The 27,994-nt window shown below is 43.0% G+C and overlaps 1 protein-coding gene across 2 annotated transcripts; it reads right to left on the bottom strand.

The window, feature by feature from the left end:
• On the bottom strand, positions 1–26,828 carry LOC134078602 (dehydrogenase/reductase SDR family member on chromosome X-like). 2 transcript variants are annotated; one of them, XM_062534643.1, is made up of 7 exons: positions 26,709–26,828; positions 25,035–25,142; positions 23,973–24,041; positions 12,250–12,351; positions 9,450–9,657; positions 7,277–7,484; positions 1–3,623 (listed from the first exon to the last, which is right to left on the bottom strand). In XM_062534643.1, exons 1-7 carry the CDS (start codon positions 26,806–26,808, stop codon positions 3,426–3,428), a joined length of 993 nt encoding a protein of 330 aa, XP_062390627.1. In that variant the 5' UTR covers positions 26,809–26,828; the 3' UTR covers positions 1–3,425. The 2 variants fall into 2 exon arrangements, with proteins under 2 accessions (XP_062390627.1, XP_062390628.1); XM_062534644.1 differs by having other exon boundaries at positions 9,450–9,654.
• Between the last annotated feature and the right edge of the window lie 1,166 nt (positions 26,829–27,994).

Genomic DNA, 27,994 nt, shown 5'->3' with positions numbered 1-27,994 from the left:
CATTTTTAATGTTCTTGCTTGTTTGCTTTGTTATTGTTTAGCTCACAGTGATATGAGAATGGAACAGAAATGTTCAAAGAACTTCCAACACAGCACATTTATTACAGTGAGCTTATTACTTTCTCATAGGTTGCAAAGAAGGTCATTTCACGTCCTTCTGAATCATCTCAATGGGCTTTGGTTGGACATTGCTTAAAGACAGCAGACAGCATTTTTCAAAGCTTGAGTTACATCACTGAGAACAACACATAGCAAACTGAAACAAAAAAATATTATGACCATTTGACTATCACACTTAAAATATATACATTTGCACACACTTAAATAATTTCTTATTCATTATCTTCTAATATAAAACAGAAAAGAGGAATACATATCAAGAGGGAAAACATCAGGAGATTTTTTGTTTCAAACTGTAATATCTCACTCAACAACTCCATGTACACTCCACATAGTTACTTCTTCATAGATACTTGCTCTTTTTGAAAAGTAAAATGTCAGTTCACAGTTAAATATTACTCTTGGTACATGTCAAAGGTGCTTTTGGCACAGGAGGAAAAATATGACTATAAAAGAATGAAATAAACCTAAAGATATGCTTTTTAAAAAACTTAAAACAATTACAATGTTTTCACAACAGTAAAACAATGTGTGTGTTATTTAGTGATATAACACCTCTAATCACGTCAAACCCATTCAATTGTTAGGTACCATATTGGGATGTAAACATTTAATATAAATGCTCCCCCTAGAGGTCCAATATGGGCTTCTGGCACAAAAAAGTGCTGCATTTATTTGGAGTTTTCTTGGTGGCTAATTCAACTTAACCTGAAGAACATAGTAGCCCAAACCCACCAAAAAGTGGGCCATGTATAAGACAGAACTGAAAATAGGAAATGCATGCCTGCTGGAATTTCTAATGTAAAGAAAGAGTCTTAATGTTCATCTGCACAGAAATGTTTATCATTAGAGAATATTCAGCTGGTAAAGACATTAATACACAGACTACAAAAACTTGCACAAGACTACCACATTGCTACACTTCTCTACTCTGAAGACACCAAACAGCACATATGGGGACTGTAAAAAATAATGTTCACCATTTTAGCATTACTGTGCAATGGAATTAACTCTGAAATATGCTTCTGTGATACGTGACAGCAGAATCATACATTGTCCATTGTGGGAATTTAACAATAAAACATGAACAAAAACGTCCAACCTTCATTACGTGTTGTTCAGACAAACTACCAAAGGTCATTGAGGTTCATTTCCCCATTCTTAAGTGATGGCTGATCGCTCTATGGTTTCTCTTTTGTCTGCTCGTATATGCTTAGCCTAGAACTTGATCTCCTGCCTGTTGGAAAAAGGATAATGAAATGCTGGTAACCTTAGCTACAGCTATATTCAGCCAGAAAGACAATAACAACCAGCCTGGTAGTTCAGAAATCGGTGCTACCAAGTATCAAATGCAGAGCAAGACCCCGACAACAACAGAACCAGAGTCGTTCAACCAGATATTGCGCAATATTTCTCCCATGCCTCTGTTGACTAGGGATCTTCAGAATTCTGAGCAGATCCTCAGAGTTTTTAAGAGAGAGAGAGAAAGAGAGAGAGAGAGAGAGAAAGAGAGAGAGAGAGAGAGAGAGCGAGAAAGAGCTAGATAGAGAGGGGGGGGGGCAGAAGACCGTGTGGGACATTCTGGTTTTCACATTCAGTTCACAGGCTAAATGATATGCTAAGCTGCAACATCAATTTCATGAGAAGATGCTGCTGGGATGCAAACAGGGCGCCGCAATCTCATTGTTATTACTCCACTTACCCCGGGGACTCCACTACACACCGCCAATTACCTACACGCCACCCCAGTGCTGCAGCGGCACAGGGCCTCCTGAGTGGGCCTCTTTGGGTGAAATTTAAACAGATTTGAGTGATAAATTATTCAAAGTGTGTGTGTGTGTGTGTGTGTGTGTGTGTGTCTGTCTGTGTGTGTGTGTACAGTAGTACAGGTAGTGGTCATCATCATTGATATGATTCTGGAAGTTTGATTAAACATTTGTTTTGAATGAGCCTGCTACTGAGCACTGATGATCCCATTCATCTTGGGCTTCCTTCGCAGATGGAGCTTTGGCAGTTGCGTCCTGATTGGCACCGCTGGGAAATCTAACCCTGATCCCACATCGGGATCGTGTCCAAACGAGGAGAGCGGAGAATTAAATCATAACGCTGATTTTGGAGAACACCAAAAAAAAAACATGACGACGTACGTACGGCTAAGCTTTGTTTGTGCTATCAAGAAAGCCCACATTATTTATTGATCTAGTGCATGAGGGCTTTCTACAAAAGGACACGCTGACACACACATGGACAATTGGAGGTTATTTCAAGTAGCGCTTCTGTCTGCAAGTCTGATTAGCTGAGACATATTTGCCAAGCTGATTAAGAATTTATGTTTTTCATTAGGAACGTACCACCTGTGTGAAAGTCAAAGCAAGGGTGAGGCGGGGCGTTCCATTATGCCTGCTGGGGATCATTTCTCCCACGCTTCGCACCAGTCCCTTGGAACGGCAACATTATCAAACAAATATGTGCCATCATCATCACAAGGGTCTTGAGTTTTGAAAGGAATATTCATGAATTTTGTGCGCACACAAGACACGAGGCAAAACTGTCCTTATTTTGTGGGATACACAGTTCCGATGTACCTTGATCGTGTTGGTCTCAATGAGAAAATAAAAAAAACGACATCAGAAGTCATCACAGTGGTTAAGATCACAATGACATGTCACGGGAGAGCTGAGGGAAAAAAAGACAAAAGGAAATCAGGCTCTGAGGACAATCTACCACAGACTTTATACCTGTGGAGGCAAGGTGCTTTTTTTTTTAGTTTTCCATTCCTTTTTTTTTTCTCCTGGAAGATCAAACGGCCGCTACAGCAGTATATGCCCGCTCACAGTGCAGCAGGAAAAAAGGCAAGGGCTCACATTAATCCTCATTCTCGCGCTCAGCCCTTCGTCTGTGAATATAAATGTGAAGGAGACTTTCATCCATACAGTTATGCATGACACCTGCTCTCACTAAGTCACAGCCTGTTAACTGTTCATCAGCAAGAGGAGGGATGAGATTGTCAACACAACAACAACAAAAAAAAAATGTTGAGCTATTTTATCAAGGTCTGAATTGCGCGCCCCCGTTGAAAACCAAACAAGCAAAACGCTGGCAGCCCGCATGAGGCCTTTCGGAGGTCTTGAGCTTTGGGGCTGGTGAGCTGGGTTGGTGTTGACGTGTCCGCTCCTCGGGCGCCGGTCCAGCAGGGAAAACCCGGGCCCCGGACGGGACTCGCTCTCTCCTGTCCTTGGTGGAGCATCGACAGCAGTGCTCCCGGAGGGGGCCGCGTCCCCCCCACCCCAACGCCCACCCCTGCGTCAGTCTGCTCGGTACGCTTCCGGCAGGAGGCCCGCCAGCCGGCAGCTCTGAGTCCACAGATGGGCCTGGAGAGCGTCGTCGTAGGAGGCCGCCGAGGACCGGGTCCGTCGCCCGTTGTGCAGGTAGCACCCGCCTACCCCCTCCAGTTCGGCGGCGGCGGCGGCGAAGATGGCCGTGGAGGCTCCTTGGGCAGCAGTCTGCGGAGGCAAAAAGATGGCACAGATGGCGTCAAGAGGCGCTCATGCCAGCACAGCTCACGGCTAAGCAAAGCTTACCCCCGCTGAACTGCGCAAACACCGAGTTGTCAAAAACTCGCAGACACCTGGAATCTCCGGAGAATAAATGCGATTCAGCTTAAAGCCTCAGCCATTTCACACAGACAGAAAAAAAAAAATCTGTGACAGCCGTGCTGAAATAACTCATCTCAGGATATAGTCTAAATATCTACAGAATAAATGGAGGTTTATTTCTTATTTCTTAAATAAATAAACAAACCTCAGTTGAATACATTTACATGCACTAGCGTTTAATGAAAACTAAACCAAGCTCACAGTGAAGATGAACCCCATTCCTCCTTTACATGAACAGTACCATCTTAGATCAACTTCAATGAAAGAGAAGCCGAGTGTTTCTCTGAACTTGTACTGACAGGAAACTAATCCCATATAACACTGCAGGTCCACTCAAAACTGGTGAGACGCGTCTCAAGAGCTCCAAGCTGTTCTGGTATATGTTGGAATAATATCCCAGAGCCTCACATCACATACAGTAGGCCTGCATGCATGCTCGGGTGAAACGGATAGCAAAAACATGAAGCTCTCTGGCCGTTAGCTGCTCTGGCTGTTTTCACATGCGTGGCCATATTTCCTGACGAAGACAGCCTCTGACGGCGGAGCCCGTCGGCACATGTGACACACACACACGCACGCACATCAGGGTGGAGATGACTGAGCTCCATGCCAAGCGTTAAGCATCGACTTCCCTTTAAAGTCCAACATCAATGTTTTAGAGGCGCTGCGGAACTTCCTCAGTGGCACAAGGTACACTGCGGCACTAGCTAGCTCCGCTTTCATTTCATTCCGCACACGTCCTCCTACAGAGTTACAGATAAGCCCCCTGTAATAACCACTCGTTTCAGAAATGTGACAATCAGGGCTCTCTGGAAAAAAAAATGTAAATGTTGCTTTTAATCGTATGCTAAAGAGACAATCTCCTCGTCAAATACCATAGAATAATTTATCAGCGTTTTAGGCACGTTTAATATCACCTTGACCTTGACCAAAGCAACGAGCCCTTGGCCATGTGGCCAAACGTGGCCGAACGTGGCCGTGTCCGTAGGAGGGGAGGAGAGGAGAGGAGAGGCCCGGGTGTGTGCTGTGCGGCAGCAGGTGTCATGATGAGGGGGCGCGTCCCTGGAGGAACACATGTCGCTCTGAGAGGACGACAGAGACTGTCTGGCTGTCAATCAAACACTGTCACAGCTGCTCCCCCCCCCCCCACCATATCTGCACTACAGTGCGGCAGGATGAGAGGACCGAGCTGGTCACTCACCGAGTCCTCCTGGACAAACGGCCCCTTAAAGCGGCTCCGTTTAATCACAGCCTGCTTCCCCACAAATACTTATCAATGGCTTCTGGGTCATCAAATCCACTGATCACTTGTCAGATAAAGCCCGCCAGCAGTGCCAGGGAGTCTGGAAAGGTAAACTAAAAGCCCTATTCAGTTGGGATTAGTTTGACATGGGGGAGGTGGAGTGATTTAATTATTAACCGAGATTTTTGAACCCCTTTGAATGTGCCATTTCAGTCGTTTTTTTATGGACTTCACACTCTGGAGTCAGTAAAGACTCCAGCACCTATTACCTTCTGTAAAATGAGCCGGGGGAAATAACCTGAGGTTATACTAATCCTATGCGAATAGACGTGTGAATATCCTGTCATATCCCGACGAAAAGTTTTTTTCCCATCCCTCTTTGAAAGTGCTTTTTTCTCTATGGAAACACTCAAGGAGACACTTACTGATTGAATTTTGCTGATTGATAGGCTAATCTAAGCCCAATCTAAACAACTCTTTGTATGGGCCTAATGTGTTTATATAAGCACACCTGCATAGGCTATTGCCTTTTTAAAAGGCCAAAGATTGCTAAATAATAATACACATTCAATTATTGTTCAATTGTCGGAGTCCTTGACTACACTCTACTACACCAAGACATTTTGCCATCAGCATTCAGACAGTGTGTTTACTGGTTGCAGCACTAAATTCCCAAAATTCTAAACACATAAAAACACACACACTTGTGGGAGTGACAGCACATAAATCGAGTAGCCACTCCCATATCTGTCATTTATACTGACATTTCTTTTCCCCTTGCAAATAGGCCGTAAATATTCAAACAATAACAGCCTTCCAGAGGTAGCATTACAGTACTCTACCTCCTCCACCAATTCCTCCTGTAAAGCTAATTCCGTCCGAATAGAGCTCAAGAGAGACTCGAGTCTCGAGTTTATCTGTTAAAAACATGCCGTGCAGACATCTCTATGAGGGATGTAATTAAGCAAATATCTGACTGAGACAAGTGTGGCCTAACTGTCACAGTCAGAAAGTCTAAAAAATTCAACATAGATTGTACAATTGTGTGACACCAAAAAGCCATAGCAGTAGAAACCTAGTTAACAACGCAACGCATAATATACCAGAGAATATACTGGTTGTTTTGCACTACTCCAGACCAAAACACTCCTGTGTTTACCTGCACCTAGCGCTTGGGTGTTGTTTTCATTCATTCCATTCCATTCCAACAGCTGTGGCGTGTGATGTGCAGCCTGACTCATCTGAAACTCATTATCTAATAAGAAAACAACTCTCCAATACCTTTGTGTGCAGCGCGGTGCATGATACTAAGGCTGTGTCTCAGAAAACGGGTTTGCTCAGTGGGCTGGGGACTACTAGAGAGAATCTTTAGAACCTTCTGTGCACACAATTCACCTTCATACGTTGTACAAACTAAGCATATAATAATTATGTACATAATATTATTTTATAATTCTGGGAGTTTATAATACAGTGGTATCTCAAAATGTCAGACTCAAAGAGGAGATCCAGCCGATTTTATTGGATCTTGATCTCTAGACGTTGCCGAGTGCTGTAGAATGAAAAACGACCAAAATCGGAGCTACCAAACTGGAGTAATTGTGAGCAAATGCCGTTTGAATTCGGGGTTTGTATAATCTCTTTGCCAAATCACCCTGGTTGACAGGAATGCAAGGCATTTTGTGGCCTTGTCTACAAGTGAACATTCTTGCCTTGTAACCCTCTTCTGTTGTTTTAATGACTTTTCCGATGAGTCGACTAATGATTAATAGTGCAATTGTGGTTACAGGGCGAAAACATCATTTGTTCAAGCAAATGCCCTGAACGATTAATCATACAAGTACAAAATGCCTCCTTGAATCAAATCTTTTAAAGCATTAATTTGTATGCCTGGGGGCAAATATTTACAATTTCCACCAAAAAGTTTCCATCCATCTTTACAAAAGGAAAGTGCAAGCCTCTTGTTCTACACAGGCACACACACTCTCTCGGCCGAAACCGGTAGGCATGCGAGTGGGTGTGAAGCAGAGCACGCTATATGATTAACGCATCGTTAATTGGCTTTTATTGGATCGCTCTGCCCTTGCTTACCTTGATCCTTATCAATTCCGAAAGATCACATTTAACATCTATTTGCCCACGCAGAGGAGACAGGGACGGGGGGGGGACTTGCTATAAGGGGTCTAATCACACTGCCATGGAAAATCAACACTAAAAAAACCAACAACACATTTCTCGTGGAGGTGCCACAACGTACCCAGAATAGCAGTCTTGCCACCAGCTTCTTGGCGAGCTGCGCCGGGCTGCACAAGTGGCGGTACAAGGCTGTGTCCACCATCCCCGGGTCCACGGCGTTGGCTGTCACTGGAAATCCCCCTGCTGTGAGCTCTTGCTGCAGGCGGTAAGTGAAAAGAACAAGCGCCAGCTTGCTGTGGGCATACGCGGCGTGGGGACTGTAGCTGTGCCTAAGGGGCCAAGCAGAAAGAAGGACGGGGATTTAGCAATGTTGTCAACATGCGTTAGCTTCATTCTCATTTGGGCTCACTCCACGCTCTTGCTCCTTTTTGATGTGTCTCCACCGATTATCACTAACACGGATCATAATTACACCTGTGGCCTAGCATGACATCCAAGACAAATATTTACTCCGCAGCTGAGAGCGTAAAAGTTCATCACGCCATAATGCCGAGAATACCTGTGGTGCCCTCCCACAAAAACTGCCTTTGAACGTTTCACACTTCTTCGTTTCATACTTGATTAAATCAAAAGCACACAAACAGCAATTCTAGCACTCGACCGACTCCGCCGCTCTGTTTGTGGGCGAGACGTTGTGAGTAATCGGGCCTTGTGTACATGGCATGCTGCCATCCTGTTCACCTCTCCTTAATGGCCCCTCTCAGAAAGCCGTCGGTCGGGACGGGACGGCAGGCCGAGACGGAGGCCCTGCACTCGAGAAGCCGGGGGAAATGGGACCGATACTAAGCTTTTTGAAGAGGGAGTCTGACTCTCATGCATATCATCCAGGATTCTCTGGAGAATAATCTAGAAACGGCGCACTTTAGTTCAACTGTCAAGCCCTCTTTGCCGAGTGCAATCCTTGTCAATTCAACAGTTCCGTGGCGGGCAGACATCATTTTCACTTGTGGTGAGGGGGGGAAAGTGTGCCGAAAGACACTGAATGTTTCGTGTTTAAAAATGGAAACATTCTATAGATGGAAAGCGCTATTCGTTCGAGGCAGTCTGCTTGGCCTGGCCCCGAGTGTCTTTATGTCTGCAGGAATGTGTTATCAGCTCCCATAGCCAGCCTTATCGGCGGCATAGTGTCCTGGGAGACAGGGGCAGGGGCAACTCAGGAGGAAGGCTTTTTCACTCCAGGACTGGGGCTGGAGCTGCCGCAATGCTATTGCTGTGCATTTCCCAATCGATGTGCTAGCTGTGAAGAATTCCTCCCATAAAGCAAGACAACAACTGTCAACCAACTGTGTGCATAAATGCTTATCTGTAATTATATGTGATTATGCCTGTTGGAAGGTCGATGTACTTTGTGGGTGTGTGTGTGTGTGTGTGTGTGTGTGTGTGTGTATGTGTGTGTGTGTGTGTGTGTGTGTGTGCGTCTATGTCTGTGTGTTTGAGAGATAACACTTTGTCTGTCGAATGTTATTGGAAGATGTCTCATTAGTCTCTCGTTAGTGTCACCGGGTGTTCATTTGAGGTGTCTGCACATCTGCGTGTATGTCTCTCTCTGTGTGTGTCTGTGTGTATGCGTACGTGTGTGCGCCTGTGCACTCTGTGTCATTGGGATATGTCAACTGTCGGACAATGGGGGGAAGCGCTGGCAGTGTGTCTGAGCAGCAGGGGCGTCTGCTAATGTCTGTCGGCCCGCGGAGAGAGCTCGTGCTGGAAGCAGCTGCGCTCTCCTTAAACGCCGGCGCCGGCGTTCCCCCTGCCAGATCCCCTCCACAGAATGTGCGTCAGATTAACACCAGGCCATTAACCCCGCCACGCAGGGACACGCAGAGGTGAGGGAAAGCTGCTTATTAGCACATTCAATTGAACCCAGTTGAAACGAACCGAACGATAAATAACCAACACGAGCTAAAGGTCAGTAGAGTATTTAGAAGTGTAGACGGAGTTGGCACGCGTGAACATGACACTGTTCATCGACACCTGTCTCTGGGGGGAAAAAAAAAATCTTTGGATTTAATTTGTTTATTTGCTCGTCTGTTTTACGCTTTTTGTTTTTCTTTCTGGTGGACAACAAAGCTCTTTAAGCTCCACTGACTCGGTGGCTTTCCTCTCTTAATTGCTCTTACAGTAAAACAACATCCCATCCCATAATACCTCCATCGCTTGGCACCCCCCGAGGCTGTACGGAGCAGTTTCTGTTGTTCCGTGGGAAAAAGCCCTCGCTCGCGGCTCGCCGTCCCTACCTTCTCTCGGCCTCCGTCAGGCGGAGCTGGCCCATGTGGTGTGCGGAGGAGGAGATGGTGACGACGCGCGAGCAGGAGTCATGCTGCCCAGACTGCTTCAGGGTGTCCAGGAGGAGGCTGGTCAACAGGAAGTGGCCCAAGTAATTGATGCCAAAATGTTGCTCGAAGCCCTCTGCTGTTTTCGTTTCAGGCACCAGCATAACAGCTGCTGTTGGTACAAAAACAAACACCGTTTTAGTTCACATCAAACAGACCTCTGTACACACCCGGGTAGCTAGAACTGAATCACCGAGAGAGCACGGAAAGTCTAGCCCTAATACTGTCGATGACTTGACATAGATAAATGGGGCAAAATGGCAATTTTACCCTGCTTGAAATTTGAGTGGATAACTAATTTAAATAATGACCTGTTCATTCACCTCAGCATTTATAATCATAATTTGTCTTTTTCGCTCAAAATACCAATTTGTTTTGCACCAATGAGCCCAGGGTAATCAGGATAACAGCACAAATGTATTTTTGTGATAATACACATTATGCACAAGCTTCCTGTTCCTAATGAATGAGGAAGAGAGGTGCTCTGGTGGGTGATTAATGTCCTATAACTAACCTGGAATTGAATTTGGTTTTAATAACACTAAAATGCTCTAAACCCCGCTAACACATAGCAGATGGAGATTAAGAATTTAAAGCTGCACTATGGAGAGAAGACGCATGGATTTGTCCTTTAGGGTGAAAATATGTCATTGAAAACAAATCAGTTGTGTGCGCTGCTGCGGCATCTCCACAAAGCAATCTGATGATGGCGAGTGCAAAGTCAGACTAACTATGAGTAAAGAGTGTTTTTTACACGACTTGCTCTACACACAAGAGTTGGGCCTTCATTAAAAGATATCAATGGAGTGATCTTAAGCTAGCTTGGAATGAGTGGCTTCAAAAGACAGAAATGATTTTGTTTTTAATTAATGTGTTGATTTAACAGGCCCCCGTCTAAGGAGAGGCTGTGAATTACACAGTGCACCAACATCACGTAGGCCCAGTTAAATTTTCACCAGGAATGTAAGTTAGTAAATGACCAATTTTGTAGAGTTTTTCAATGTCATCACCTAAACCAACACCCTCCAGTTCAATAAGATGACATATTATTGAAGAGCAGCTGGTGGTTTAGATGATGAGAAAGAATGCTGTTAGAAAAGAAAGTTTAAAAAATGCCTCCTTTTGATCTGTGGTAGAGAGCTATGTGAATTGAAGTTGTGTAAAACTGAGCAGAAAGCACCATAGTCATCTGACTAAAAAATAAATTCAAAGCGTCATTCCCATACCAGATTTTTCCTGTAGTTGTGCTAGCTTTGGTGCAATGATCTCTGTGTTGAAGGCATGAGCTACTATCTGATCCACATCAGCTGATCACAGTCGCTACCTGGAGCAAAGCTCATCAGATACACACCCCTAGCTCAACACATTCAGACTACAACAATCACACACTCGTCTTTCTTGGACTTGACCAAGGATGATACAGCTACGGTTAAAATGGGGTTGGGGCTGAGGTCAAATTAAACTAAATATTCAGGGCTAAGTCCAATGCACAATATTGCAATTTACTCTAATACTCTTAAATCAGGAACATTAAAATACTCTCTAATGTCACAATAAATTATCAGATTATATGAGAATCAACATATCTACAAGCAAAATGTTGGGACTACAAACTGTTGCTTGACTTCATAGTTTGAGAATGTGACGTCAATCCATGTGGGTGTTTGACAGAGTGTGAAAACCTCCAAATCTGTCCTGACAGCTCAAAAAATAGAATCATAACTTAGGTATCCAATGCCTAGGGTTAGGGTTAGGGCAGCTGTAAAGCAATTTGTGATTCTCCAGATTGGGGAGAGCAAATGAGCGTTGGTTCCCCGTGGACGGGTAGGTTTATGGCTGTGGATCTAGCTATTGAATTAAGATACAAAAAACTTAGGGTAGAGATGGGTATAGAAGAGCACCATTCATAGCCATTCATTTCTCTTTGCTAAACTAACACAATTTACAGTACATCATACAGCTTCAGCTGGTGAACAGAGGAACCAATATTTCATGAAAATTGGAGCAGGAATTCCTTTATACGAGAATGATGAGGTATCAAACAAATTAATAAACAAAACAAATGGCATTAGGTCTCACACACCTGCTACAGAAACAGAACTGGCAGTCAGATCCCTGCAAAAACTGTCACAATCATGTGCACCTTCCAAAATTATTTCAGCCTATATCTTTTTGATTTGGAGGCATTTAGAGGGATATTCCAGAGAAACAAATACATTTGGCAGAACAGATTTTGGATTAAATAAGGGTTTAGATGTCTTTGCAGATGGACCAGAAATCTATGCTGGATCTGCAGTCACAATAAGATTTATTTTTAGAAGACTTCACTGGCATCAGTGGTATTCATTCATATTTCAAATTCCTACGCAGCTCGGCAGTGAAATTTGCCATTAATGTCGCATATTTTGACTATCAGGAATTATCAAACCAATTATCATAATTTGTAGGCATGAGTGATATCATGCATCGTTCCATTGTTTGCCCCACAGTCCATTGCTGGAGATTAATTTATAAATTATATTTAAATTACTCATAATTTAGCATGCACTGGTGATTAGCAATACCACTTCCTGCTCTTTGGGAGAGGAAATGACTTCGTCCATTCCTTTATTGGCACAACAAAACAAACGACATGTCCTCGGCATGCGCCAGCATGATGTTAAAGGAGATTGTGAGTGGTGTTAATTGCTTGTTTGTCACGCACCATTGTTGACGAGGACATGCAGGGGAAGTCCTCTGTGCTTAAACCTCTTGACAAACTGCCGGACAGAGCTCAGGGACGCAAGGTCAAGGTGCTCAAACTCAACTGTCAACAGAGAAAACGCACAGACATATTGATTACATTACATTGCATTACATTACATTACATTTGGCAGATGCTTTTTAACCACAGCAACTTACAACATGGTAAAAACATTTTAAAGCTTTTAAGAGCAATTCTAACAAAAATAAAAACACAATAAGTGCATCAGTGAGTTCAATTGTCTGTAGTAGTGCTAGGAGATGTTCTCTGAAGAGCTAGGATTTCAGACATTTTTTGAGGATGGCGAGGGATGTCCCTACTCTCGTAGGTAGTGCGTTCCACCAACGAGGGACGACAGATGAGAAAAGTGTGGATTAAGTTTGGAGTATTGATATCATACCGTCACACTACCATAAGAGAGTCTGAGTTGATATGAAAGAGACACCTTGTGGTTTCAACATGCTGATGCTTGAAATGCAGGAGGAGCAGCCGTTTCTTGTGAGACGAGAGTGCGACCCGCGGAAGTATATGAAGCCATGGGGCTAAAAGAGCAACCACGCCCTGCACCTGCCAACAGGGCCCGAGGCACTGGCATTCACACGTGGGTGTGTGTGTACAGTCACAAGACTGCAGCACGCACCACAGCGGGAAACCAAGAGTGCTGCTCTAATGGAGTCCTGTTGGACTTCAGACGCCTACCCCAGTCAAACACATTCACTTCAGGGGCCTGGGGGCCGAGCACCAGAGAGAGAAAGCGCTACGGCGCTGGCGATGGTCCAAAGAGCAGGTCGGGAATACCTGGACACGTTTGTTACTGTTACTGTAACAGTTGTGCTCAAATGTAGCCGTTTGTACTTCACATTCGATCAATTCACGAAAAGCTAAGATAAGTTCACAGCACGTTAGAGAGAAAACAGGCACGCTGCTTAACATAAAATATCGCATATTCATATCTCTTCTGGCTACAAGGCATCTCTTATCTGATCAGCGGCCAAGACAACATAACATTTAAATGATAAAACACTGCAAGTGGCGAAAGATAAACAAGAATAATAAATGAATAATGATTATGGAGAGCGTCTAAAAAAAGAAGCAGGCCTGTCATTTTCCTGGTACCACCGTCCTTTCATTGATTGATGCTAATTGACAACGTTTTCGAAAATCATAAACAAGCGTGACAGCTTTTCATGATGACACACACCAGCTCCTACATAAAGCCCAGCTGCAACGCTGTGACTCGGTCCTGAGAGGACTCAGAATCAGCATTACCGACAGCCAGTCAAGGGCATGGTATATTTAAATAAGTTCGTCGCTAAAGACTCTCTCAGTTAATTAGACTCATAATGAGTTAAGAACCAGTCGCCCAAGGCAAGGCAAGAGAAGCAGGCAGATCAGCAATTGGGAGGCACCAAAAAGGAGGGGTCAAATTGTAATTAGGATATAAGCATCAGCCAAAACCACGGCGACACGATGTTCTGCACAGCACTCTTGTCTGTATAGTGCGCTGATGCGTGCACCCATAAATATGCTTGCGAGAACAAGCAGATCATCTCGGCAGTGACATCAGAATTGCACACATTGTAAAAGGATTAATTCCAAGAGCCATTTCTGCTCTACAACATCAAAGCACAGTCAGAGTGCCTATTAATCTCCTAGCACTCGGAGAGCAAATGCAGCTGTGGAAACGACCATGTTACACATCTAAACGCATTGTCCATCACAGATGGAATCGCTGATGAGAAAACATACGTGCCGAATCTGTCTCGAATGTTTTTCTCGGATAATATTTTTTTTCTGTGAGGCTATAATGCACATTTTTACATGGCACAGGGTTGGGTGTTTAATAGCTCAGGAGCTTGGAGCACCTTCCTCACGCATAACAGAATCAATATCCATCTGGCAAATTTCTCATTGTCTGCAGACAAAGACTAATAAGAAAAACTCATTTTCGGTGGGCTTGGCTGGGGCTGCCTGCTTTGCACGAGTGTTTATTCTGCAGCTGAGTATTTCCTCTGTGTACACACACACGGGGCCCACAGTATCAGCTGTCAGATAACACAATGCCTCCAGATTTCATATCATTTTATATAATGCATACATTACACGTGAAGTGGGGAGATTGGCTTCCAGCTAATCTTGAGGAAAACAAAAGACCTCATCCATTTCAATTAATCTTCCCCTAGGGATTAGTTTATATTTATGGAAAGATAAATATTATCGAACCTTCATCTAAATATGTGAAAAACATCAATAAAAGTAATGAGTAATAAGTAATAAAAGTGATTTAAGATTCACCTTTTCATGGCAAACACTGGATAAGCTAGAAACTTTTTGAGGCTGCTCCTCCTCTTAAGTGGCTCCCCACAAGAAAACCCTGATCCTCAAGTGTGTCCACTTAAGCAGGTCATTATGTTCAATGGCCGAGGAAAACACGGCACCACAACACTCACGCGCACGCTTTTAACACGTACACATGCGAGCGCGCCGCGGCCCCACCAATCACTGCGGGGCCGTGCCAGTGATTCCATCACAGCATTCATTAACCTCAGGAAGTCCGCTTTTTAAAATGGCGAGCAGGCCCTCAGGATAGCCCGTCGCGGTTCTCGCTGCGCTCCGTAACAAAAGTCTCTGGCTAAAATAGGGCAGACAATAGGGCTTCTAACCACTGTCACAATACACGCACGCATGATACCAGAGCCAGGCACCACCACCACCGCCACGGCTATGGGCTCCAGGGACCTTCCACTATCAGTGGCTCGATGTTATGCGCAGCTTGCCTCTAGGTGGGAGTTAACCTCATTTACACTTTTTACACAGCAAAACCTGAGAGCGTCCACTGGGGTTTCACATAATAAATGGGTTAAAAAAAAATCCTTTGCCCGCCCTGTCGCAAAAAAAAAACACCCAACCGCAGGAAGAGGCTCCAAACGGGGGAAGAAAAAAGCTCTCCAGTCCTACCATAGATAAAAGACATGGCCTTTGTACTGTATGTGGCGGGCGGGCGGGCGAGACGAGACGAGAACATGGGGGGGGGAGGGCATATATGTGCTGACCCTTATTATCTTCCTGTGATGATAGCAGTAATGAGAGGTGAGAAAACACATCTATTCCACTGGACTGCGGCTGCACAAGCGTATAGGCACTGTGGTGCTCTGCAGCCTCCGCTCAGCCAAGTCATGCACACATGTGAAGCTACAAGGAGAAATGTGCAACACTACAATCAGGATATCAGGGAGGGCATGTTCGCCCAGAGGGAAGCATTTTATTCTTGCAGAATCACAGTTTTAATGTGTTTACATTTCAGCGCCACACATTCATGACCCTTTGTCACCTTAGTTTAAGGCAAAAAGCTGTTTTGTTTTAGAAATAAAAAAAACATAACATGCAAGCGTAGGAATCCACAAAATGGTACCAAAAATGATGCATATTTCTTGCGTGATTCCTGCGAGAGCTGGAGAAGTTGGAGCTGAAAAGAGAGGATATTGAGGGAATGCGGTGACACACTTTGGGGAGGGAATGCCTTTGTCCTTCACCAAGTAAATCTCTTGAACATTTCTACATGCCTGAGCATTACATAAAACAAGGAGGAAAAAAGGCTGGAGTGGTGACTCATCTTTGCATTACAGGAAGTGAGTCTTGGCTTATTACAGACAGCTCTGCCTCGGGGCAGTCATTTAAAAACACTGATGGCTTCAGACTTGATGTCTTTGGCTTCTTGTTCATTCTGTTAAATACAGGCAGTACAAGCCTAAACGGATTTTTGTCATCTTAATGTATTTTTGGCCCCTGAAACTTTAATGAAGCCCCAAGGCATTCCAAACACTGGCTGAAATGCAAAACAGCGAGTCTGACTGTGGCAGTATGAATTTCAGAGGGGAGGAAGAATGCCCACCAGCCGGGACTGTTTGTTCTGATGTTGCATGGGCTCCAGGCGAGAGGATAACCATCTCTTTCCACAAGCCCTTCCATTGTTTTTTCATATGGCAATATCTCAGAGCTAACACTGAGTTGGTAGTTCCACGTAAACAAGAAAAACACACCAAGTATGACACCAACCTGAAAAGGCAATATTTTTTTTCACTGAAGGCACAGCACATTACTGTGGTGTTGTTTTAAATCTGTCCTCCAATGACTGGAAAGGAAAACGGTGTGACAGTATTCCACTAATGAGCTCTCCACTCAAATCGGTGGACACGAACAAAGGTGCACTCGTCACTTTGAGCCTGTCACCATCTGAGAGTGACTGACAGCAGCAAAGTGTTCTCTGTGAATGAGATCCAAAATATGAGTAACGAACTAGAGGGGTATTGTGATTTACACTCATATGTGACCACTATTATGTCTAGTATATAAATGGATATGAAATGTGCACAAAAACAAGATCTGGGTCACGGAAATCAGGCAGATCATAGGCTTAGTTCAATATCACATTTTTTAAGAAGAGTGGGCTAGCTGTGACACTCAGTTGACAACCTCAACACTTCAAGGCTCCTTCATTTCACAACATGTCTCAATCTACTCGACGCACCCTGGCAGGGAGCTGAACTCTGCTTTAACCCCTTTACTATTCATGGTTGGCAATGCTGGCCTGGTTTCATTCCCACACTGCCCTGCCCTGCCTTCAGAGCTGCCTAGAGCACTCTTCACCTTAACAATACGCAGCGCTGCCCTCCCAGAGGGCTCACAGCGCACTGCCTGCTGAACGTGTGAGCGGGGCACACAATTTACAATGTATATGTCTCATCAAAAGATCTTTTTTACCTGACGTTTCTGATGTTCAAAATATTACAAATATCACACCATTATGTGTAGATGATCACAAAATCCACTGCAAGGTTTATATTTCACACTATAAGAATCACAAAAGATCTAGTGACCGGACACTACAGTAGGCTATGTTTCTGCCACTCTCTCCCTCTCGGACAGCCAAACTGAATGCTACTGATCACACGGATGACGATGAAGACCTAGCCTCACTTGGCTGACATCACAATCTATATCTTAGCCAATTAGTGAAGATACTCTCCCTTTAATTTGACATTGCTGGAGTTGCTGGCTTCCCACAGGGATTTTATTCCCATAATATGATGACATATTTTTGTTTTACTTTTTTATACTGGGATCACTGAAAATGAATTATCTTCAGATGTCTGAACTCATTAAGTCATATTTAAGTTTTCTGAGTGATCACACACAAAAAATAAGTAAACCACATTAGAAGATACATCCTAACAACAAATACTAGTACCCACCTTCCAATGTGCTGCAAGTTTGCAGCTTCCGGCCTACACTAATGGTATTAAAATGTTCAAACGTAATAGTATATGACTGGCAGCAGGCTTGCCAGCAGTTAACCATCACACAGTGTAAGGCTAATGTCAACTAGGCCCACAAATATTAACAGATTAATTGATTGGTTGTTAACCAAATGTGTATAATTAGAAACAATCTTCAAAACCTCAAAATATTTTCGCTTTACTAGCGTTTCTACGGGAGTAAATCAAAAACATTTGACGTGTGGACTAAACAAGGCATTTATGGACATATTCTTGGACTTCTTTTATGAATTAAACAACATAAAATACAATGCAGGTTACATCAGTTTAAACTAACACATGCCCAAGTAAGGAAGAGAACATTCTGTGCTCTCCTGTAATGTGTGCTTTTGAGTTCGCAGTGGAGGAACTGCTATTCACAATTGTGAGGAACTGATATACACTATTAATTTCTATGGCAGGGGGAACACTTTTTTGGAGCATTGTAAGTTTGAGGGAAAAAAGCCAACTCGACTAGAAATTAAATCAGGAAACTTTACACAAAGTACATTCAAATACTGGTGCAAGCCCCTCTGAAAGTTAAGTACAGAAAATCCTTCCAATGAAGGGCTACACAGCTGCCAATTAAAGCAAAGAAAATATATCAGATATTTTCAGATGTCTTCACTTCTCACATCTAAACAATAGGCCTGCTGAAAATAAAATGTTAAATGAAATAATATCTTAATACCCAAGCTGCTTGATGGCAAATATTCAAAGGCAATATAGTGAATGTCCTTGTTAAAACAACGGTATTCAATGCCGCTGTCCAGGCTGATCCCCAAATACTTGGCAAATTCTGTGAGGGATAATGTATAGCCTGCTCGACCTTCCTAACTGCGTTCACACCGCCGCCAACTTGAGCGTCCAAGATCGCTCTGGACGCCCTGGCAAGGACGCCGTGGGAAGCTTGGATGCTTTGGCCGCTCTGACGTAGCATTCTATGTTCGTTGCTGGTCGTTTGGTCGCTGAACCGCGTCATAGCTCATTACCTTAAAGTTGAGCCACTTTCATCTTTCTCTAGTCGCTCAAGATGCCCAAAACGCGACGCCGACGGATTGGTCGCTGCTGGCTGCTGAGAGAAGCCGGCTTCCATTGAAAATGAATGACTTACGGAATCTTTGGAAGCTCAAGTCGGCGGCGGTGTGAATGCACAGTAAGGAACAGGACCCTGAAGCGCAGCACAGGGTTGGTGTTGTCCTGAAGGGATAGTTTAGAGTGATAGTGCGAAATGATATGAGAGATGTGAATCAGAAGCATAAGACCTATTGTCCATGACAGCAGTCATTATTCATTTTCAGCGGTCAGTCATTCTCAAGAAATATCAACCCTCTAAGGCCCATCCAATTCACTGGGAATCAATGGAAGCATTGTGAAGGGCTGTATTGTAAGTGCTGTATAATAAGGTTCAATATAAGGTTCAATTCCGAGCTACTGTATATAACATGGAAATAATCAGGTACAAGTGAATATTCCTCAGCAGGCTTTAATTGTGTGAACAGCCAGGTACCGATGTAGGCTTTTTATGTTATACCGAAACATTCAGGATCCAGAGCGCCATTCATTTGACCAAAAAGGTTCAGAGGCATAATTCAATTCGGTGGAGTATGAGCTGTATAAAAGTGTCTGCCTTCAGCTCCAGTGTGTCGGGAGGATGACCTTGTCTCGTTTAACGAACTGTGTGCTGTGAGGAAGAGGCTTGTGAGGCATGTTTGCTGACTAACAGTTCAAAGAAATAAAAATGTCCATCCTGCTCTTGCCTTTTTGCTTATTGGATCTGCTCAGCTCTTGAAGAACTACATAGCAAGACATTTGACACTCCTTGACCTTTAGTCTGCTTAATTATTTATGTAAACATTGGCATCTACAGTATTGCCAGAGGACACAGATCTATACTGACATTACCTGATGAATGTCAATTTAGAGGTATTTATTCATCATTTATGTGTTACAGTAAATTCTGCAACTAGTAATAATAATAATAACAATCATACTTTTATTTTGTATTGTGCTTTTCTAGACACTCAACTTAGTTGAGATTTAATGAACTAATTTAGTTGAGATGAGGTCACTGATGCCTCGATTTCCAGGAGACACCAGCAAGTGTGTAGGATATTGGATATTGGATACCCACTTAACTGCAAGCAAAACTGAATAACACACTGACGTTTGGCCACTGCATTACGTCCCTAATGAATAGACGACACACACAGATGCCTGTGGTGACACAGGTTAAACAAGGTGTTCCTGCACTCCCTTTAGCGATCAGACAACATCGGACTGATGCTGCCGTCTCATTTGCAAAGAACAAAAATGAAGACAACTTCAAATGATGTGTGCCATCTTCACTTAACCTCTGATGCTCGCTCTGGCAAAGCCCCAGCTGTCACAGACTCACCGCATGCTCCATCAATGGACAGATTGATGTTCTCCAGCCACAGAGTGAAGGAGAGAAGACAGAGGGGCGGTACATCCACAGACAGCCCAGTCGTGATAAGATTTATCTCTCGTGGCAGCCGCAGAGGAGATGGATCACAATTGATGACCGGGTGGGGAAGGAATGACACAAAAAAGGGTGACACAAACACAAGCCGCCCAGATCTTCATTTGTAAGCAGGCCCCTTTCAGCGGGGAGCCTTGATAGGCTCACCTGCCAGAGACAATCACCAGGACCACCTACCGGACCGGTTGCCGGGGGGGTCACATAGCAACATGGCTGCCTTTGTCTAGATGACTGCTGCTTATCCTGATTGCTTCTCGGGATGAAAACACTCTCCAGAGTGTATCTCTAGACTGATATGCCTGCGCTGATTGCAGTCTGTTGCTATTCTCAGTGCTAGACTAGCCTACATTCTACTCTAACATCATTCAGTCAGACCAATGCTTGAGTGTTGAGGCAGTCTTTTAAGTTAGGCTTTTTTTCACCATGCCAAAAGCTATAGTGAAAAGAGATACAAAAGCACAATGGATGACCATATGTTGGGTAGGATAACCCAGTGTTTTCAATTTGCTAGCAACACACTTAACACCAGACAAACTGTCTTTACACAAAAGTTAAAAGTCCTTCAGGAAGTTCAATAACTCCTGCAGGCCCTATCTCGAGTGCACAAACTCATTAACATGTAATCTATTTACAAACTGCAGTGAGTGGGTACAACCGGGAGGCAATCTCGCAGAACCCAATCACGCCGCCTCCAGTGAATCCCCCACGGCAGTTGGCCGGATTTGGAACAAACGCAGTCTGACAAAACACACTTATTACAAGTCTTTGGCATACATTGGAAATGACTCTGTGCCACAATGCATTGCGTTTAAAGTGACAATATTTCCCCTTGAGCAGCTTCCCAGACCACTGTCTCTGGGGCTAACCATGCGAGCTTGGCCATATTTATTTATTTATTTATTTTGCTATGCACAGAGTAAGATGCCAAAGACATGACAAGTAAGTAATGTGGCCCCGACTGGTCAACAAACTCTACAAAACAGATTCAACACATAAATCACAGCTGATGTGACTAGAGAGATTATTGCTAGAAGACACAATACCACTACACAAGCACGCCCACACAGACTTCTGCATTGTATTGCATTGTATTATCGACTGCAATCTTCTACAATATAGTGTACATCGGACAGACTTACACAGGCATTTCTTTAGATTAATGATTCAGGCACATGTAAAACACAGAGCATCCTGATTTATCGTGCCCTAGTGTGTTGCCCTAATTCCATCCGTCACTTGGACATGGGCTGATAAGGCTCTGCCAATAAAACATAATGGACTGGGACACTGATGGCGTCTAAGACAGCAGACAGGGCAGGCCAGTGACTGATGCCCTGATTAACAGGAATGTGCCTCAACCTGAGCATCAGCGGCGGAAAATGCACAGTCCATTTCCTGTGCGGACTTCAATGCAAATCTCTCAAAGATAAAGAAAAAGCACAAGTAGATTTTTGCTTGAAAGTGGTTCAGTGACAGTGACAGTAGTCACTGACATGGGTGAGTCAAAACTGGCAGTAACTCAAGAGAGGTCGTTTCAATATACTCTAGTCTGACGGTGGGTTCACTTGTGCCACCACTGGTGTGTACTATATGGACTTCCCTGTTATCTCATCTGACCTTCTCACGGTTAGCTATTGACTTTTTTGTCAATTTGACACAATAGATCCAATATTGCAGTGTTGGTGCATTACTATGCACCCAACCACCTCCGGTTATTCCGGAACATTCTCTCTGAGGGTGCCTTGTTAGGGGCCCCCGTACAAAGCGCGCCTTACAAGACATGAGGAGATTCATCAAGGACATTTGGCGTCAAGACCCCGCGCAACATACAAATGAGCCACACGCTCATTCTCATTTAGAACACGGCTGCCGAGTCGTAGAGGAGCTATAGATCTCAGTCTATATATAAGTGCTCACTGAATGAAAACTGCTAACACACAGATTTTCAACGGAAAATGTCATCACCAAATAATCTCAACTTCCACTAGAATGTTCCGTGAATAGAAATGAAGCTGCTTTCCCCTTGTGCATTTCCTGAATTCATTATAGTGTCAGTACATTGGTAGAGTAGAGGGGTTTGCAAAACCGATTTCACTGAAAAGCTGTCATTTGAAATATTTCCAGATAGAGACTTTTACCAAATAGTTCTCGCATGTTTTTCAAAGCAAAAGCCTAGGCAAGCCACGTGGAACATTCTTTCCCTTAGGCCAGCAAGGCAGACATTCATAAAAGAACACAGTCAAAATTGATGAATTAGCACCCAAAGGGAATGTCAACTTGTTGAGTTGCAAAGGGCTAAAAATGCTGTTCACTAAAAAACGGACATCAGTGCTCGGCTATTTTTAATTGAATGGCCCTCTGCAGCTCTCCGAGGCTTTGGCCAGGCATTTGCATTTCCATTCTGCTGCATCTAGATCGCAGGCGAGAGATAAACTGCTTTGACTTACAGTGCACTTCTGCTGTGCGCCTGTGTCACCTTTCTTCTCTTTGTTCACTGTGTGACTGCTGGCCATTTGAAGTCTTTTCTGACAACCCCAAACCGGTTTCCAGAGTTAAGGTTGCTATGCAGAGAATATATGTATTAACAGGCAATAGGCAATTGGCAAAAAAAGTCAGTGTTGTTGGGGGGGCACATTCAAAAGGGTGTTATGGAAAATCCATGTCTGCAATGAACCATCACATTTTAGTCCCCTCCGGCATCTCAAAAAGTCACAGAAGGAGAAGCAGGAAGAATGAGATCCACACGGCAAGCTTTGCACAGCTTTCAGCAGTGAGGTCGATAAGAAAGGACTGAAGTAAACAAAGCAAATAAGGGCACAAGTAGGTTGCCCCTTTTCTACCTGTGTTTAATCCCCATGTCCCTCTGCACATTCCAGTAATGGCTAGAATTGGCCTTTATGTTCTGCAATCAAATTTTCTTATGAATGAATAAATCATGTACATCAAACTAGTAAAAATGTAAATTAAAAAAATCTGCAATATGCATGGCAAACAATGGCAGCAAACTCACAGTTAAAGATGTCTTTCTTATTCATTGTGATATGTTAACTGTCAGGTCCACATGTGAAATAATGACTGAAAATCCTTGATCAAACTCTTTTCCTTTTTATCTTCACTCTCAGCTTGTTATTTCCAATGATGGCCAATTGGTATTCATGGGAAGCCCCAACACAAGTGCCTGCCTGAATTACATTAGGACTGGTGAGCACTCACTGTTCACCTGCCACCTCTGGGCCCAATCAAATGTAACTACAACTTTCAATCTGCCAACAGTCTGTCTGTGAAAGGTCTTTAAAAACAGCCGGATTGAAGGCACCTTTATTCACCTTAGAATGCACACCAGCTCCCGCTATCTAAAAACAGGAGAGTCAAATTGCCCTCAACCTTTGCTGACCTTGTCTCATGACATTGCTGACATATTGTACTACATGTACATCCCAGTGGTGTATATGTTGTGCCATTTCTAACCAGGGGACAGGAAAGCTCTGACCTGTTCCATACTACCCATCCATGACATGTTTGTGTATGTTACAACAATGTTTCTGTACATCCCATAAACAACGATGGGTGCCAGTGTTACCATGACATTCAATGCATGCCCTCATTCCTTCCCTCTACAGACCCTATACAGGACCGCTGCTGAATCACGGCAGACAAAAGCCTTCTTGCTATCTCCTCCCTGATAAAGAGTGCTTCATTCGTTCATTCATTCAGGTTGGAGTCTCCTCTCAGTAACTCTGTCGACTTGTCTCTTAGGACATCAATGGAAGCTAATCGCAGTTTACAGCTACAATGATCCACCTTTCCACGACTGCTTTGTGAAGAAGAGATTATAAAATATTTGCAGAAAGAAGAGAAAAGCATACCCTGTGCATCGTGCCTTTCTTCACAGATCCTCTTCACTGCAGTCAAACCCTCATTGTCATGGTTTGAGGCTGAAAGAGGAATGGAGTGAGGGGTTGATAGATTTATTTACAAATCAGTTTCCATATTCTTGTCTAGAATGTATATTTACAAAATAGTAATTTTGTTAAGCTCATATATATATATGTGTGTGTGTGTGTGTGTGTGTGTGTGTGTGTGTGTGTGTGTGTGTGTGTATGCATAAAGAAAATTGTATCTAGGCAATTAGCTTTGGCATCATCTTCAAAGTCATGTTACTGATTGGTAGTAAAGTGAGGTCTATTAAACACTCCTGTTGCTCTCACAAGCTACTCAAACTCTACACTTTGTAGTTTTGTGTTCTGCAATGGAACCATCCTGTGAGAATGTAACCAAAGCTGTCAGCATTACATTGCCAACTGCATCTCCAAAAGATCACCTGCTTTGAGTGCCTTTTCAGTGAGATCGCTAGATTTTTACCAAAAGTACTTACTTACTTTCAAAAAAACATCAACATTGGTATAGTAGGTGAAACTGGAAGATATTGATAAAAAATGCAATATAATATTGTCACTTTACTAAAATAATGGCATATCTGTACATGAAAATATGAAAATGAAAAAAAATGAAAAAAATGATTCATACCATTATTTTAGGAAGGCAACAATATGCTAAACGTTTGACCTAATGTAAAAGAAATGTGTTCTGTAAATACTTGTTGTTTAACCAGCTGCTGTAGTTGTTAAGCTGAAGTTACTGTTAACAAGTAAATAGGCAAGCGCATGAGCTCAATATGGATCAAGTTCACGAAGATATACATTTTATTGTAGTTTTGAAACTAGGCTGAATTTATGTACGATGGCAAAAAAAAGCCATTTTATTTGCATGCAACTCAAATTCAGTCCTTGAGGCAGAGTAGCCTAGATCACTATGAACATCATCAACTTGAACGTGTTGCTTTCACAGTAATGGAAATGAATGCTTGATTAAAATTCAATTGGTCTCATTACACCTTGTTAAGTGTTTTAATGACATTTATACTCTACCTATGATAACGTGCATGCCGAGCCTCGTCAGATGCCTCACCGTCTCATATCCCATTCCTCTCGCACCCCCAGTCACTATCGCCACCTTTCCATTTTGTGGGGGCAAAACTGAAGACAAAAACAGGGACAAAAAAACAACAAAAAAGATTCAATGCACTGGAAGAGTTTAACATGTATATTGAAATACATGTGTTTTCTCTCTACCCTTTCACATTTTCAATTACAATGCCAACACAATGCTCAGCACTGCCTAATATTCAATAGTCAACTGCAAAACAAGCCAAACATAACTGAAAACGAAAACGGCACAACGACTAACACCTTCTCGTGACAGGTCACTAGTTTGACCTGAGATTTGTGCCCATCAAAATAATGACAGGCTTTTAAGCCATTCAGAGCCCATTTGCCCTTGTTAGAGATTCCCAAACAGGTCGAGAGTGTTCAGTTTCCTCTTGTTTGTTCAGCCTAAACCTTTGTCGTAGAAGGCTGTAGGCAATTCATCAGTAAGAGGCCTAGGTGGAAGATCACTTAATAATAATATATATATATATTTTTTAAAAAAGACCTCAACGGCCATTAAACACAGGTTTCTGCTATGATATGTTCCAAACTGTTGACATATTGGTTGTCAGTTGAAGACTCCAGAGGTCTCCAGAGAATTAGGCCTATTCAATCTATTAGCTTGACAAATATCTCATGATTTTAAAATGATGTTAGTACCTTGATTAAACGTATAACACCTAGACAAATAAACCCCCCAAAATCTATCATAGGCCTACAATAGTCTAGCCACTGATAAAGATGAGGCAATGACATGAAAATGCAAACGCTTTAATTGAGAAAGTAAAACATTAAAACCTGTTTTTTTGCGCAGTTTAAGAACAAGAATGAGATCAAAGTCTTTGTTTACATTGTAAGGCTGGGGGTGTGCTAGGCATAAGCTTCTCTCGGATTCTCAAATTTCATTAACAGGTAACGAGGGCCATGTTTAACTGATCATGTTTGACGAAAGGGGCAGGGCATGTAACCATAGCTCGTATTTCAACAAAACAAATAGGACTACAACAATTAAGTCCAAAGAGCAGCAAGAATGCTCAATGAATTCAAAGATTTAACATTTGAGATTACGGCAGGCAAGACCCAATTGCATCTGTCCTGTAGGCTAATAAAGAACATTTCAAACAGGGCTTTCGAAAAGGAAGTTAAAAAAAAATCGAATGGAAATGTTGCTGCCTATGTTTAAATAACCTAAAACTGGAAATAACTCGTCAAAATAAAAGTGACACAACTTAAACTCAAAGGAAAATGCGATAGCAGTAGCATGACAAGTGTAGAGATAAGCCTACATAATGCTGCCGGTGACCAATTACTTTCATTCAGCCAGCTTTGCACAACTCATTGTAAAACATGGATCAGTTGTTGTGGGCTACACATGAATCCTTCTTGCATTTGTGTAGCACATTGTTTCAATCTCCCCCACTCTAGCCTACCGATTAGTGTGCTCTTAAATAAGTAATCGAAACAAAGTAGCCTACGATGGAACTCGCAAAACAGCTGTTTGAGTTTATGAAGGAGGCAGTGTTTAAGCGGCATTGTGGTGGCACTGCTAGTTGACTAGCTGACGGAACCAGCACTGTTAGCGCGCGTTTCAGTTGGAAAAGGTAACACTCTAACCTGGCAAGGCCAAGGGATTATTGAAGAGCTGGTAAAGAATAGCTTTCGCCCCAATTAAGTAGAGTTTCAGGGCCGGTAAAATACACTGAAGAAACCACATCTCGTTCACAATAGGCGAGTTGGACGGACCATCGGAGAGTGTGGCAGGATAGTACAACTGGAAAGAAACAACGACTCTGTTGATAGTTCCGGAGTAGCCCCGCCTCTCAGTTTCCAACTCTCACTATAATCTGTCAATTTGTGCCTAATCTTTTAGCAAAACTTGTAAAAGTGATTTACACGCGTGTGTGTGTGTGTGTGTGTGTGCGCGCGCGCGCGCGCGCGCGCGTGAAAGAGCAAGAGAGAGCAACATTGTTCATATAACAGAACGAAGCAGCCTTCAAACTCTCCATAACATAGGCTACCAAAAATGCTAGACCAATTGATGAGTGTGATTAGTGTGATGAGTTTGATGAGAGCCGAATAGCACAACAAAGGTATAGCCTAATAAGTAATTCCCATAACTGTCAATCCTATGTTAAAATAATAATGGCCTACAAATGCGCATTAATGGCTAATACAATTGGTCAGTGTAGCCTACATGGCACACAGAGAATCCTTCAACGCATAGGCAACAAACAATTGATCTAACTACATATTTTGACTAATAGTAGAAGACTTATTAAAAGGATATTTATGTAAGTGAAATATTAGGCAACTTGCACATACATTTATACGTTTAACCAAATAGCCTACTGAGAATATTTCCTGCACCGCACTACGTATTGAACAGACAAACTATGAGTCACTGAGTTTATGATAAAACATACATATTGCCTTAATACTGTAAATGCAAACCAGCATTTCAAAGATAACACTTGGTTACTCTGAAACAGGTTGTACACATAAGGGGCATCCGTATATTCATGCATGGCCAGAGGGGTCCCTTTGTCCTAGTCATGGAAGAAGGTTAGGCTATATGTTCTATATGTTGCCATATTGCAGCTGGTTGGGGAAATAAAGCCACTATACTGGAGTGCTGTAGGATCCCACTGATAAGGAGATAAGGAGACAAGGAGTCTGCATACAGGCCGATGTTCATCTACTGTTATCTGTTGCATCAAATGTCTTGCACTCCCTCTAGTCCATTTTACTGGAAACTGGAAGCATCTTATCAACCCATCGGAGGCTAATTGGCACAGCTTGCTGTTGAACTGAAGAATAAATAAGTAAAGACATAAATAAGAAATAATAAAATAATGTTTTAGGGTCATCAGAATGATATAACCTAATTGCCTAAAACTGAT

The sequence above is a fragment of the Sardina pilchardus genome, chromosome 4 (assembly GCF_963854185.1).
Source record: "Sardina pilchardus chromosome 4, fSarPil1.1, whole genome shotgun sequence".
Taxonomy (NCBI): domain Eukaryota; kingdom Metazoa; phylum Chordata; class Actinopteri; order Clupeiformes; family Clupeidae; genus Sardina; species Sardina pilchardus.
Note: the sequence above shows the minus strand (reverse complement) of the source record. Positions and strands in the feature narration are given on the sequence as shown.

Bases quoted from the DNA above. Each gene is read 5' to 3' on its own strand.
- LOC134078602 (XM_062534643.1), bottom strand. From the start codon at position 26,808: ATGTGGTTTCTTCAGTGTATTTTACCGGCCCTGAAACTCTACTTAATT. The intron at 12,352-23,972 runs GTATGCTTTTCT...CTCTGTTGACAG, and splicing joins AGAAAGGCACGATGCACAGG to TTGAGTTTGAGCACCTTGAC. The intron at 9,658-12,249 runs GTGCGTGACAAA...TTGTACCAACAG, and splicing joins GCATGTCCTCGTCAACAATG to CAGCTGTTATGCTGGTGCCT.